The 15703-nt window shown below is 36.4% G+C and overlaps 1 protein-coding gene across 1 annotated transcript in view; it reads left to right on the top strand.

Annotated features, from left to right (window-relative positions):
- Positions 1–14134, top strand: part of GALNT10 (polypeptide N-acetylgalactosaminyltransferase 10) — a 39087-nt gene extending 24953 nt beyond the window's left edge. The window contains exons 7-11 of the mRNA XM_015819919.1: positions 7502–7609; positions 8530–8751; positions 10054–10170; positions 12138–12287; positions 12618–14134. Coding sequence (XP_015675405.1) covers positions 7502–7609; positions 8530–8751; positions 10054–10170; positions 12138–12287; positions 12618–12785 — 765 coding nt within the window. The 3' untranslated portion in view covers positions 12786–14134. The remainder of the gene's footprint in view (positions 1–7501; positions 7610–8529; positions 8752–10053; positions 10171–12137; positions 12288–12617) is intronic.
- Positions 14135–15703: the final 1569 nt, after the last annotated feature.

Here is a 15703-nt window from a genome sequence, read left to right as displayed (position 1 = left end):
CTTGCTGAAAAGTATCAATCGATCGCCATTTTAAGTTCACTTTTCCTCAAACCAACACAAGTACGGGGAAAAACTTATTATCCAAGTTAGAGTAAAGTCCAATATAAAAAACAAACTTCCAAGGTTGGTTCGTCTGCTTACAAATAAAACTCACAGTTAACTTTAAGTTGCAGCGGTGGCGGCGGCTTCTAGCTTCGCCAAAGCGAAGGCGTCCTGGATCGCGGAGAATCCTCGGGGCTCCGGAGGAGTTCTCACCTACATCGTCCATAAAGGACGACTCGGGAACTCAACTCCTACCCCGGGCAGCTCACCTATCCCCTTATGCCCAGGGGAAAGGTATCAAGCCGTTTGACAGCTGATGCTAGCTGTCAAACCGGCTTTTACGCGAAACAGGCGGGAGGCAGCAAACAGCTGCGACCGACGAAGACGCCTGCCACCGGAAGTCCCCATTATTTCTGCCTTTCTGACAAAACTATTTGTCCAAGAAACTTGCATTTTTAATTAAAAATACCACATTTTAAACATTTACTGTATTTCACTAGCTGCTATATGAATCCAACATGGTTTTGGGAAATCCAGATTGCCATTTTGTTTCTTTTAAAAGGACACAAATAACAGACGGATTACGAGGCACAAACAACTTTGTGAGACAAAATATTAATTTTGAATGCTTCAATGAGAAGCATGCTGTTTCATGGAAAGGTAAAATCAAAGGGGACTTATAGCAAGAACTACTGCTTGACTGATGCTTGCTCATTTTCTTCTTCAGTAATGTTTAATTCAGCCTTTTGCTTCCCCCCCCCTTCTACAGTAATGTAACATGATACTCATTTCCACTGATTCCTTTTTTAACAGAGACAAGAGCTGCTTGTTTTCTTGTAATGAAATTTGTAACCAGACAAACATTTTAATAATAAAATGAATCAAATCAGCAATAAAAATGAATAGGAAGCCTGCTTTTGAAATTATATTTATATGTGCTACATCAACAGTGGAAACCATTTTTAAAAAACATGGAGTTTAGCTGGTTAAGAGTGAAGTAAAGAGACTTGTAATATTTTAGTATGAACTTACAAATAATTTACCTGGTTTATAGGTTAATGGCAGATAGGTGTTTAAGTGTGGGCTTGTTATGCAAACTAAGTTGCTATTTAATCTGAATTTTATCCTGGCTGAGGCTCTTCCCCTTGTCTCCCAAGATCTTTCCCACATACTATTACAATCTGGAAGAGGAGGCGCTGTCTGATTCTGACCTCTAGGGAATGCCATCTGGAAGATTCCTGAGAGCCGCCTTCTCTGGGTCTGCATTCTTTCTGTGAAGAACATTCCCCTATACACTAAACTATATATATATTAGCATTCATCCTCCAGAAAGAACCAGAAACCACAGCTTCTCAAACCCCAAAAGGAGATTAAAACAGTCAGCTTACAGAAAGCCAGAAGAGTTGGGACTAGTCTAGGGGAATGTTCTAATATATATTAGAACTGTTCCTCATTGTCAGGTATTACTGGTGTTGTTGTGGATTGCTTTGATCCTTTTACTATTTGTAGCTCCATAAGCTGATTATAGTTAAAATTGGAGAGGCATATAAGCCTAGTAAATAAGATATAAACCCCAAGATGCAATTTACTCCCCTGACTTTTTTGGTTTGGAAGTTATCAGTTAACACTCTTGGCCACAGCTAAAGGCCATTTTTATTTTTCAGGAATGGACATATGCTTAGGGGGAATAGGTTATACTTTTATAGACCAGATTCCCTAACCAGCTGGTATCTTCTTGCTCCAATACTTCTGTTCACAACTGAATTGTGGATGTATGTAGGATTTATTTCTGAAATTTATATTCCCAAATCTTGGGGGTTTTCCTGCTATGATAGTTTCTTTGTTGAAACTGTATGCTTTGATTATGAATTTGGAACATCAAGTGGGCCATTAATTAAAGTTGTTGACCTAGAAATAAAACAATGAAAATTATTGGAATTATCATTCCAATCTGATTGTATAAGAATCATCTTAAGCATTTTTAAATTACATTCGCAAACTGAAAATACAAATTGTAGAAATAACATAAGGATAAAATCAGGTCAGACATTTTATTTTAATCATTTCTAGCATTTTTTCCAGGTTTTAAAATGGTCCAAGAAGAATATGTTTCTGAAATGCAGTAGTCCACATTTCATAGATCCTATGAAATATTGGATAAAGTATAAAATGTCAGATTTTCAAAAAGAAAAGTTCACCTTAATATTAAATAAAATGAACATAATGTAGGATAAGATTTGGTTATAGCAGAATAGTAGTAGTAGTAGTAGTAGTAGTAGTAGTAGTAGTAGTAGTAGTAGTAGTAGTAGTANAAACCCTATACCATTTCGGACAAATGGCTGTCCAGTCTCTTCTTAAAAACTTCCAGTGTTGGAGCATTCACCGCTTCTGGAGGCAGGTTGTTCCACTGGTTAATTGTTCTAACTGTCAGGAAGTTTCTCCTTAGTTCTAGGTTGCTTCTCTCCTTGCTTAGTTTCCACCCGTTGCTTCTTGTCCTGCCTTCAGGCACCTTGGAAAATAGCTTGACTCCCTCTTCTTTGTGGCAGCTCCTGAGATATTGAAACACTGCTATCATGTCCCCCCTCGTCCTTCTCTTCATTAAACTAGACATACCCAGTTCCAGCAGCCGTTCCTTATATGCTTTAGCCTCCAGTCCCCTAATCATCTTTGTTGCTCTTCTCTGTACTCTTTCTAGAGTCTCAGCATCTTTTTTACATCGCGGTGACCAGAACTAGATGCAGTATTCCAAGTGTGGCCTTACCAAGGCATTGTAAAGTGGTATTAACACTTCACGTGATCTTGATTCTATCCCTCTGTTAATGCAGCCTAGCACTGTGTTGGCCTTTTTGGCAGCTGCAGCAAACTGCTGGCTCATATTTAGGTGATTGTCCACTAGGACTCTGAGGTCCCTCTCACAGTTACTACTATTGAGCAAGGTACCCCCTATACTATACCTGTGCATTTGGTTTTTCTTGCCTAAATGTAGAACCTTGCTTTTTTCACAATTGAATTTCATTTTGTTAGATAGTGCCCAGTGTTCAAGTCTGTCCAGATCCTTCTGTATCTTAAGCCTGTCTTCTGGAGTGTTGGCTATTCCTGCCAGCTTGGTATCGTCTGCAAATTTGATGAGTTCCCCATCTATCCCCTCGTCCAAATCGTTGATGAAGATGTTGAAGAGCACTGGGCCCAGAACAGAGCCCTGGGGCGCCCCACTATACACTTCCCTCCATGTAGATGCAGTTCCATTGAGGACCACACGCTGAGTACGGCCGGTCAGCCAGCTACAGATCCATCTGGTGGTGATGCTGTCTACCCCACATTTTTCTATCTTGCCAAGTAGTAGGTTGTAATCTACTTTATCAAATGCCTTACTGAAGTCCAAGTAAATTATGTCCACAGCATTCCTCTGATCCACTAATTTTGTCACTTGGCCAAAGAATGCAATAGATTTGTCCGGCATGATCTATTTTTGACAAACCCATGTTTGTAATGACAAACCCATGTTAGTAATGACTTTGCCTCTAGGTGTTCGCTGATTTGTTGCTTGATTATCTTTTCCAGGATCTTCCCAGGTATTGAGGTCAGACTGATAGGTCTGTAATTTCCTGGGTCCATTTTTTTTCCTTTTTTATAGATGGGAACTACATCAGCTCTTTTCCAGCCTCTGGTAGTTCCCCTGTGCTCCAGGATCTTTGAAAAATATAGTTCAATGGTTCTGAGATCACATCTGCCAGTTCCTTGAGAACCTTGGGGTGTAATCCATCTGGTCCTGGTGATTTGAACTCGTCTAGGCTGGACAAGTGCTCACTTACCATTTTCTTGCCTATCTTAACTTGTGTTTCTATTCTGTTTTTTATGGCACTATTTTTGATAGGTTGGTCTGTTTTTTCCCTTTGTGTAAAGACAGATGCAAAAAACGAGTTAAATAGTTCTGCTTTCTCCCTGTTGATTGTCACCTTCTTGCCACTTTCACCCACTAATGGACCAATCATTTCCTTCACTTTTTTCTTGTTTTTTACATGTTGAAAGAAGCTTTTTTTTGTTATTTTTGACTTTGGTTGCAAGCCTTAGTTCATTTTGAGCCTTGGCTTTCCTCACTTCATCTTTGGAGGCTCGGGCTATTTGCTGATATTCTGACTTAGTTATGTGCCCCTTTCCACTTTCTATACTTGTCCTTTTTAGGTTTCAATTTGTCAGAGAGTTCTTTATGCAGCCATGCTGGTTTCTTTTGAGAGCTGTTATTTTTCCTCTTTGTTGGTATTGTGCTAGACTGGACTTTTATTATCTCATTTTTCAAAATTTCCCAAGCTTCTAGAGTTGTTTTCCTCTTGAGGATTCTCATCCATGGAATCCATCCCAATCCCTCTCTAAGTTTATTGAAATTAGCTCTCTTGAAGTCCAAGACTCTAGTTTGACTGTGTTCTATTGTTTGTGCTTCCATAATGTTGAATTCCAATATTGCATGATCACTTCCTCCCAGGGTTCCTATGGCTTCAACACCATAGGCTTCAACATCAAGCAGCATTTTGCAAACTTGTTTAAAAATTCTTGTACTAGTTTATCTATTCACAATGTTTATCTATCTTAAAGACTATACTAGTTGCATTCAAGAATTATTTAAATATAAAATAAGAGTGCTGTCATCTCCTAAAACCACTATTACATTTTTATTGCTATTAATATTAAAATATTATTTTAATTCATAAAATGGCTTGAGGGACACTCACTATTGAATTTCTTTTGCAAAATGAAAGCTCACAAAATGAAGTGTTCAGCATTTCAGTGACAGCCATCTAACAACTTTCGCTGGATAATTAGAAAGTTTGCCATATTCTTAAGCAGACAACCTTTAAAATAACTTTGTAGCTTAGTTTATAAATAAGTGCATTTTATATTCTATAACTAATAACAACACACTTAAACTGTGTTATTAATCAAAATATTTAAATATAATTTAAGCATATTGAACGGAATATACTAAACAAAAGCTCTATTTCAATTAGACCAATGCTTCCCAAATCAAGCTAAATTACCCAAAACTGGGTTAAAGTATTTTCTCGTTGGGAAACGACACAAAAACCTATTACTCAATCACATAGGGCAGTGATGGCGAACCTTTTAGAGACCGAGTGCCCAAACTGCAACCCAAAACTCACTTATGCATCATCGGGTGCCAGGTGGGCGTGGCCCATTGGGTGGGCGTGGCCCATTGGGTGGGCGTGGCTGCGATGGTAACGGCAGACTGGGTGGGACTAAAAAGTTCAATCAATTCCAACTTTGCAAGATCTTTTTTTTTCCCGTGAGAAGTTGAAATTGACTGATTGAACCTTTTTTTTTTTGTACATGGTGGCGGAGGCCTAAAGCGAAAAGGTTTTATAAAACCCAGCTGAAGGCCTAGGACTGGGGCGACGGCACGCATGCCTATAGAGAGGGCTCTGAGTGCTGCCTCTAGCACCCGTGCCATAGTTCACCACCACTGACATAGGGTATTAAAATTGACTTAAAAGTGTTTTACCTACATTGAATATAAAAAACTTTCCGATAAGGAGTTTTGAGTAATAAAGGAAAACATTTTGTAACCACTGACATAGACTGACAGAAGTTACATCCATTCAAGTATGAAAGAATGTTCATACTGAGAGTTGACAAAGATTCAGGAATAATAAATTTCTTGATCAAATGTCGATATTACTGGGATAACTGCAAGTACTAGTCAAGCTAATTGAAGCTCAGTTTTAAATTCAGAATTAAATTTGTCAGTACGCTATTTGTTTGTTCATTTTATAGGCCACTCAATTTGCAATCCCTCTGGGTGGCTTACATTATTTTTAAAAAGCATAAAACACACACACACACACACACACACAAAGAATCATTAATAGCTCTAAAAACATAAAACCAAAGAAAGTCCATTTAGCTTTCACTCTACTCTTGGGAGAATAACTAGGTAATAACTTTCTAGCAATCTTTGGGCCTTAGTAAAGCCAAAATGGGAAATAATTATCTAATAGGAGTTAGATAAGCTCTTAATCACTAAGCAATTAACTGTTAATTAAAAGTACAAGTAGTCCTCACTTAATAACTCCAGAAACTCTATTGTTAAGCAAACCATTGTGTGACTGCTCTGCTTAGCAACTGTTCTGGCAATTCCAGTTGCTATAATTGAATGAATCCCACATGGTTATTAGGTGAAGACTCACCTGGATTCAAGCCATTGTTGGAAGAAGATAAGGACTGCCTTCACTTCAAATCCCCCCATCCACCATCTCTGCCCTTTTGGACACCTACCTATCTCTATGCCAGGTGCCCTTGATGCCATTGCTGTGCCTCTGCACCATGCACTACTACTGTCCAAGGCCTTCTGTCATACTGGTATATAGCCAGATCCTCCTTGAGCAAAATGAGACTCTGACCAGCATGCAAAAGAAGGACTTGGTCAGTTGTGGTACACAAGCGGCACACACAGACATAGCTTTTGCCTACTGATCTATGGGACATTTCCATAGCACCTGTCCTGCTTGAGGCCAAGAGAGTGAGCCCAATGGAGAGGAGGCAGGCATTGAAGATGACACAAAATCAGCTGAGGGTAAGGTGGTCATAATGCAAGCAGGTCCAAATTTTGTTAATGTGAATACAGAGAAGATACAATGTTTGGACCTCAAGCAAAGGTCATAAGTCTCTTCTTTTAGTGCTGTTTTAGCATCAAATGCTCATTAAATTAGGACTATAGTTCATTTGCAGCATAGCAAGATATTACAATTATTCTCACTAATTGTAGGTCTGCAGCAGCATGGTTGATGCCTGCATGCTCTCCTCATATTTGAAAATATCTAAGTGCCAGTAGGAGAATGAAAATCTCCTTATTGTTCTTATAACAATTAGACATTTCATGCATACTCTGGGAATTACAAAACATGTATTAGTAGATTGAATTAACCTGTATATAAAAGATCAGTATTCTTTGAGGCAAACTGACATAAGACATAAGGCAAATTGTGCATTAGAAACCTCATTTTCCAATTAGTTTAGGGGTATGTGTTACAGTCTGATATCTTTATAATACACTGTTGGATCAAATAATTTTAGATACAGTACATACTACTATGAAATGGTACAGAACATACTCTGGGAATTACAAAACATGTATTAGTAGATTGAATTAACCTGTATATAAAAGATCAGTATTCTTTGAGACAAACTGACATAAGGCAAATTGTGCATTAGAAACCTCATTTTCCAATTAGTTTAGGGGTATGTGTTACAGTCTGATATCTTTATAATACACTGTTGGTTCAAATAATTTTAGATACAGTACATACTACTATGAAATGGTACAGAACAATATATAAGGTCTAAGTGTATTTTGCTGAAATTGCAATATTATCTCTGCTTTCAAAAGCTTTGATTCACATCATAGTCAAAAAATTAAATTGTTCATATTCTTTCTCCTATTTCACAGGTCTGGATGTGTGGAGGTCGCATGGAAGATATCCCTTGTTCTCGAGTTGGCCACATTTATAGAAAATATGTCCCTTATAAGGTTCCAACAGGAGTCAGCTTAGCTAGGGTAAGAAGCAATCTTGCTGTGCTATTCTTACACCTTCACAATGGAGTATTTTTTTAAAAAAATCACTCACTTGAACTGTGGTAAAAATAGTTATCTGTTACCACAGGAAGCCTGTTCTTGTGTCTTTTATTTTAGAAATTCATGTCCCTGTAAGCAGAAGATAAGTTAAGGAAAATGCATTAGTAAGAGGTCTGAAGATCTAAAGTTACCGTTAAACACGTGCAATATTCATATCATTATTAAGTTTTCATATGCACAATTAAAATGAAGAACTTACCAGTTTTTAGAATATTTGAAAATATGCTCCAATGAAAAATTTAGTCGCTACCTAACTATAAATTCAAGATTTTCTTTTCAGATTGTGAATATTCATTTTTAAAGATATTTTACTTCTTATTCAAAATTAACATATCTTAAAATGTGGTTAGAGGCTCCCTCTTGTGGGAAAAGAAGTAATGGGAAAATTCCTTTAATTTATTCAAAATTTATTATACTTTCTCTTACTTGATTCCCTATATTACAAGCCTAGCTTTAAAACTATTTTATCTATCAAAGAGTTAAGTATTAAACTTTAATCAACTTTTAGTGTATTTACTCAGTATTATAATTTCATTATGAAATAGTGTATCTTGAATTCTACAAAATGATGTTGCCTTTGAGTCAAGCTGGCAATATATACATCAGCCAAATACTATGGTGAGATTAGTGTCTATCTAAAATACATTAATTTACCTTTTTAACCTTTTAACATATTCAGTCTACGTGCCAATAGAAAAGAAATATTAAGTCAAGAAGAGTTGCTTATCACCAGTTGTCCTTATCCTATCCATTACCCTTAGCCATTTTTTTTATTTTTCCTTTCCTTCGTATTTATCAAGAATTTTTTTTTATTTTTTATTTATAATACTGGAATCTTGTAGAACTTGAAACGAGTGGCTGAAGTGTGGATGGACGAATATGCAGAATACATTTATCAAAGAAGACCTGAATATCGACATCTGTCAGCAGGGGATGTGGCTGCACAGAAAGAACTTCGTATTAAACTGAACTGCAAAAGTTTCAAGTGGTTTATGAATGAAGTTGCTTGGGACTTGGGAAAGTTCTACCCACCTGTGGAACCTCCAGCAGCTGCCTGGGGAGAGGTTAGTTTATTCAAGTCATTCAGCCCGTTTACCTACACTTTAGCATACGGTTGCAGATACTATAATAATCACAGAATTTCTGGTCTCTCTGATTCCAGTTCCCAAGACTGGTCAACGTGTTTTTAATGCATATTTTTAATTTCAGTGTTACAGAATTACTTACAGGAATTGAACAATGTATATATGTCAACAGGAATTTGCCATATTAATTTCTATGATGATTGGATAGTAGAACACCCACAGAATGGTATTACAGGGTTCCTTTTCTCTCTCTTTAAATTATGCAGAGAGGAGGAACTGAAGAGAGAAAGATTTTGGAGGTTTAGTTAGGAGTGAATTGACAGAAGGTAACCTCAATTGTTCCCAGTTGCAATGTATGGCTGTGAAAGTTGGACCATAAGAAAGGCTGAGCACAAAAGAATTGAGGCCTTTGAACTATGGTGCTGGAGAAGACTTCTGCGAGTCCCCTGGACTGCAAGGCGATCAAACCAGTCAGTCCTAGAGGAGATCAACCCTGACTGCTCTTTAGAAGGCCAGATCCTGAAGTTGAAACTCAAGTATTTTGGCCACCTAATGAGAAGGAAGGACTCACTGGAGAAGAGCCTAATGCTGGGAAAGATTGAGGGCAATAGAAGAAGGGGATGACAGAGAATGAGGTGGCTGGATGGAGTCACTGAAGCAGTAGGCGTGAGCTTAAATGGACTCCAGAAGATCGTAGAGGACAGGAAGGCCTGGAGGAATGTTGTCCATGGGGTCGCGATGGGTCAGACATGACTTCGCAACTAACAACAACAACAAACCTCAATTGTAATCTTAAGTAAGCTATTCAAAACTTATATGTCATCCTTAAGAAGAGCTGTTTGGGTAGGGCTTTACAGCACTCTCTAAGCAATTTATAGAATCAGCATATTGCCCCCAACAATCTGGGTCCTCATTTTACCGACCTTGGAAGAATGGAAGGCTGAATCAACCTTGAGCCAGTCAGGATCGAACCCCTAGCAATGAGCAGAGTCAGCCTGCAAATACTGCATTCTAACCACTGCGCAACCACAGCTCAAAGATAAATGATTCAGTGATATTTCTAATTCATGTCAGTTTAATAAATTTAGTTCAGTTGTAAATCTATTCTCTCCTGTTTCTTGCTATTTTTAAGGTAGTATAAAAATTGGACTTAAAACTGGACTTAAAAACTGCAGCATACATAATTTTTGTATGCATTTTAAACTAAGAATTGCATCACAAAATTCATCCAGTGAAGCTATTGCTTATTAAATGGCTCTCATCACTGATTTTATCTCACAGATCCGTAATGTAGGGGCCGGTCTTTGTGTAGATACAAAGCATGGGACCTTAGGTTCACCACTAAGAGCTGAAACCTGTGTGAAAGGCAGAGGAGAAGCTGCATGGAGCAATGTGCAGGTAAGTGCATTTTTTAAGATGAACTTAATTTATGTTTCTATTTATGCCCAGTCCACCTTGCAGGGTTGTTGTGGGGAAAATTGGAGGAAGAAGTATTAAGTACGTTTGCATCTAAAGTTACTTATAAAGTAATAAAAGCAGAATTTTAAAAAACCAAATCAAATATAATACTAAGAGACAAATACAGTATGCATATAATATACATATCATATACATAGAGCAGTTGGAAGAGGATAAAAATTACTTTAACTTGGGGAAAATATATGTCATCATATTATGGCAATATTATTATTTACACAGTGCTTCCTCAATTCCTGCTCCCTAAATCATCTTCTAAAACTAAAATTTGTTGATTATATTTTTATTATACAGAGTTATGGACAATATCAAAACTCCCATCAGACTTCTGTCATTTCCCTGCAAGTCTTGATCAGCTCGTGCAGTAAATACCACCTAGACACCAATAAAGCACACTTGTGTTACCTTCATTGTAGCATTTACCATTATCTGTCAGCAGTACCATTTACAGTTGGTTTACATTGAAGAAATTGGCAAATCTTTTTAAAAATGTAGAGGAATACAATTCAGAAATTTTTCAAAAATCACTGAGTAAACTTTTCACCAATAAAGGCTTTGCAGAATATTCTTTCATGGATCTCAGCATAACTATTCTTGAAAAATGAATTGCAATGATTGATTCTGTCAAAAATATAACATCATTTATCACAGACCAATGGGTGCTAATAGGCCAATGAGTTTAAGAGTATTTTGTGTTGTCATGTACTCCAAAGCTCTTTTTAAATACTGAATCAAAATGCTGCGTATCATTAAAACAGTGGAAAATAATTGCTCTTAATGATAACTATAATTATATGACTCTTCTTAGTAAGGCAGTAATACCATTACTGATATAGACTATCTTATTGGTCATGGCCCAATCCCCAAGACTGTCTATAACTGTCAAGAGGCAGAAGACATTAATATATCAACTAGATTAGGTTCTATTTTTGATGACTTAAAGCAGGTGTCATGGTTCCGAAAGAAGAAGCTCTTCAAAGAACTTTGAGGCATTGTTTACCTTAAAGAATCTTTAATTGCAACATAGTTTCCGCAGGTACAAGCCAAAATCTGAATTCTCCTCCCCCAAACACACAGTATCTAAGCACAACTCACTCCTTCATTTAATAGTCATTAATCACATTCTCCAGTTAGTTTGAAGTGTGGACTTTCCCTCCAGTTATCTCCTCTTATTACAACCAACCATGAAGAATACTCTGCTGAGATATTGTTATGGCTAACTAGTCCCCAAGCACATTCTTCCCCCTCCCCTCCAGCATCATCAAATTTTTACTCTAAAAGTAATACACAGGTTAAATAGAAAATGTCTGCATCTTCATATGTTGTCAAGCAAGAACATCTGATGTTAGCAGCATTGACATCAGGGGTGTCAAACTGCCAGCCCACGGGCCGGATGCATCATGCCAAAACCGCACCCACCCCAGCTCCTGCAATGGGGAAAAAGTCGCAATATGTTGCGACACGTCATGTGACATGGCAAGTTTGACACCCCTAAGTTAAGGCATCTAAAGCATCAATTCTTGCATAATTCCTCTACAGCAGGCATGTCAAACTGCCAGCCCGCAGGCCGGATGCATCACGACGAAACCGCGCCCACCCTATTGCTGGCAATGGGGAAAAAGCCGCAATACGGCATGCGATGTCATGTGACGTCGCGAGTTTGACATGCCTGCTCTACAGTATATGATATGTAGAGACAATATTTGCAAGACTCATGACAGTACACAAAATCTTAATATGCTCATATTTGAGAATGCAGTGGCAGCCTTTTATTTTGATACATCTAATTTCTTGTCCAAGAATAAATGATTAAAAATTAAAGTAACTATCTGAAGAAAAATGTGGGTTTTTTTCTCATTTATTTCTGATAACATATGTTTATTAAACAGGTATTCACATTCAGCTGGCGAGAGGATATCCGTCCAGGAGACCCTCAGCACGCAAAGAAATATTGTTTTGATGCTATTTCCCACAACAGCCCAGTCACCCTTTATGACTGTCATGGAATGAAAGGAAATCAGCTATGGAAATATCGGAAAGTGAGTACATGTAGTTGCATCAATGATGTGATCATCTTTTAACCTTTTGAATGATACCTTATTTTTTTGCTTAGATAATAGAAAAAAAACCCAAAAAGGAGCTATTAATATGTTGTTCAGAAGAAGAGATTCAAGAAAGAGCAAATACAATCATAATTTCAAAAAATTAACAATATGTTTCTTTTGCAAAACATCATTCCAAATAAAGTCTGTTGGATAATATATTGACTTCTGATATGGAAAAAGTTATTTATGCAAAACTTGTTTAGGAAGCTTATTTAAATAATAAATAGTGCATGTAGTGAGACTAATTTTAACTTTCATCCTCAGGACAAGACACTTTATCACCCAGTAAGTGGCAGCTGCATGGACTGTAATGAAAATGATCGAAAAATCTTCATGAACATGTGCAGTCCTTCATCTCCAACACAACAATGGATATTTGAACATACGAATTCAACAGTCTTGGAAACCTTTAATAAGAATCTTGATCTTTAAAGACATTATTTATATGTAAATATTACAGTCATAATTTTTACAGGAGATATGACAATTTTTTAAAAAATAATTTTCTAAAAAATGAAAAAGGAAGAATCTCAGGAGAGAGTGACTATCAGGCCAGTCTTTACTTTGATGATGCTGCATCTATGTCTCTAGATAATTCATCCCCATTAGCAAGAAGTCTAGAAATCTGCATTGTTATAACTATGCTACATGTAGATTTGGAAACAGTGACAACCTGTGAAGCATATAGAGGGACACAGCTAGAATTCAAAAATGGATTCATGAGAAAATGTCTTTTATTCAAATTTTAATTATCCAATTTCTTAAGTTTTGTTTCCTTTTTCAGTTCTTAGTTAAGAAGCTGCAAGAATGAAACATCACTGAAAATTTCTAAATATCTGAAATAACAAAACATCAGGAAACATGTAGATTACAGTAAAATGTCAGTTAAGACAAGAATACACTTATTAGTGTTATTCTTGCATACCGTAACTTATAGTAATAACAGTAAATACTGTACATGACCAGTTGCCATTTTTACTTGAAGTTTTTTTCATGATGGGTCTGATTAAATAATATATAGTGATCAGTATATGTTTACACAATGTTCACAGATATGAATGCCAGATATCTGTGATAACAGATAGGCATTGGACAAGCCATATGTGGCAAGTTTAAGAATAAAGTCAGATTTTAACTAGGAATTTCCTAATGTATACTCCTAATCAGGTTACAATACTGGCCCTTACATCTATGGTAATACTGTCAATAATCCATTGGAAACTGACAGAAATTAAATCTTAAGAGGACAGTGAAAATTTTTGACTTCTCTGCAGCAATATAATACTTGTCATTTTTTTGCCAAATAAATTGACATATTAGTATTTCTTGATTTCTCATACTAATGGTTCTTTTAGAACTCTAGAAAATTTTGTTATAGTAGCAGTTGACTAGTTGAAAAATGAACATTCATTTTTATCATGTTTGTATATAATTAGTCCACATTTTTATTTATAATCATAAGAACATGTTCTATAAATTTTCCAGATTGCATGTATGTCAATACTCCCTTTGAAAATTTATCAACTAGTTATGTTAAAAATAAAAATTTAGCTTCCCAATTTTACTAGGACATACTACAAAGATTAATAGTCACATAACTTGACCTCAAGTAGCAAGCATATTTTATATAAAGATCACATCTATCGGTGCTAAGTTTACAAAACAATAGTGGGTATTGTGACCTTGTATTAATTCAATTAGACTTAAATCCTACATAAAAACTTTCCAGGAAGTTAACAATTTACACAAATATTACATTTACAATGTAAAACATAATTAAAGCTGAATTGTGAAAACAATAGTATACAGTATATGTCTAATTTAGCAGTCAAAATATACTTAAAGGTCAACCTAAATAACAATATTGTTACCCACTGGTAGAAGGATGATTGTTCGGGACAGGCAACTCCAGACATCAACAAGGCCTTTTCTTGAGTTCCCATCAAACATCTCTCTCTTGGTGCTGGAGTGAGAGAAGACATTTATCAAATATCTAAAAGCCAAGGAAGATTCAGAAAGAACAGTCCTTCAGATAGTCTCATTCCAACTTGTATAGGGCTTTATAGATCATAACAGAGAGAGAAAGAGAAATGCTGTTCCATAAGGTATTCTAAATGATTGTAAATAGGTGGTTCCTCACTTAGTTGCAGTGATTCAGTATAGTTTTAACTCACCGTTTTGACTGTTTACCTTTTATGAAGTGAAATATAGTGGCCAGTTGTGATGCTATGTGAATTTTTGGAAGCCAACTAAAGATATTAATTGCAGGAAACTGTTTGTTTTAGAAAACTTTTGCATATGCTTGCCCCCTTAGAGTGTCAGTAAAATTGAACATAACAGCATCATTAAAATAAAGAAGTGCCTTTTTAAATGCAAATGTACAACAAAAGCTTAAACTTGAACAATTTCCTAGTGCCTTGCTGGACAAGAGTAAAATGGGTATGAAATGTACAAGACTTATGTACTATGTGCAGTTAGTGATATTTTGAGGGTATGATTTTATTTTAAATTCAGATTGCAAGCTGGAAGGATGATGGATAATTTAGAAAACCTGAGAATCCCTGGGTTCCAACATTTCACTTCATTGACAAGTACAAGTATTGGGAGGTAATAATCTTCCCAGGACATCCTGACTGGCTATTAGTCCTAGATGGTTGCACAAAGATATGAAAGTGTTAACCCCAATTTCTCCAGTGAATTCCAAGCATAGCAAAATATAACTAATTATATGGGATATTAGGCAACCTTCCCAATATCTAGTTGCCTCGAACCATGAGATGGGCGGCATATACATTTAATTATTAATAATAATAGGGCTGTGGTAAAAGAAAACTGTTTACACCTTCATATATGCTTGAATACATTTTCACAGTGGTTTTAGTCAGCTTCAAGAACTGATAGCTCCTGTACCAGAAATGTGAATAGTACAACAAAATCTGTTAAGGGTTGTTATTTATTGATGTTATCAGGCCATTTTCTCATCATATTGCTCTAGATAAAAATAATGATGAAGTCAGTACTTGACTTATAATCATTCATTTAATTCAAAGTTGTGACAGAAAAAGTGACTTACAACCTGTCCTCAAAATTATGACGTACCACCCTCTATGGTCAGGTGATTGAATGTGAATGCTTGGCAATCACATTTACAACAATTGCAGGATCTTGTGGTCACATGACTGCGATTTGCAACCTTCCCAACTCGCTTTGACAAGCAAAGTCAATTGGGGAAACTGCATTTGCTTAACAACAACTGTGTGATTCACTTCAGTGACCATATGATTCACTTAACAGCTATGGTGATTTGCTTAACAACTATTATAAAAATGGCTGGAAATCTGGTTGTCATG

Source organism: Protobothrops mucrosquamatus, unplaced genomic scaffold (genome assembly GCF_001527695.2).
Source record: "Protobothrops mucrosquamatus isolate PMUCROS unplaced genomic scaffold, P.Mucros_1.0 scaffold1018, whole genome shotgun sequence".
Classification (NCBI taxonomy): domain Eukaryota; kingdom Metazoa; phylum Chordata; class Lepidosauria; order Squamata; family Viperidae; genus Protobothrops; species Protobothrops mucrosquamatus.
The sequence above is the reverse complement of the archived record's forward strand: the minus strand, read 5'-3'. Positions and strand labels throughout refer to the sequence as shown.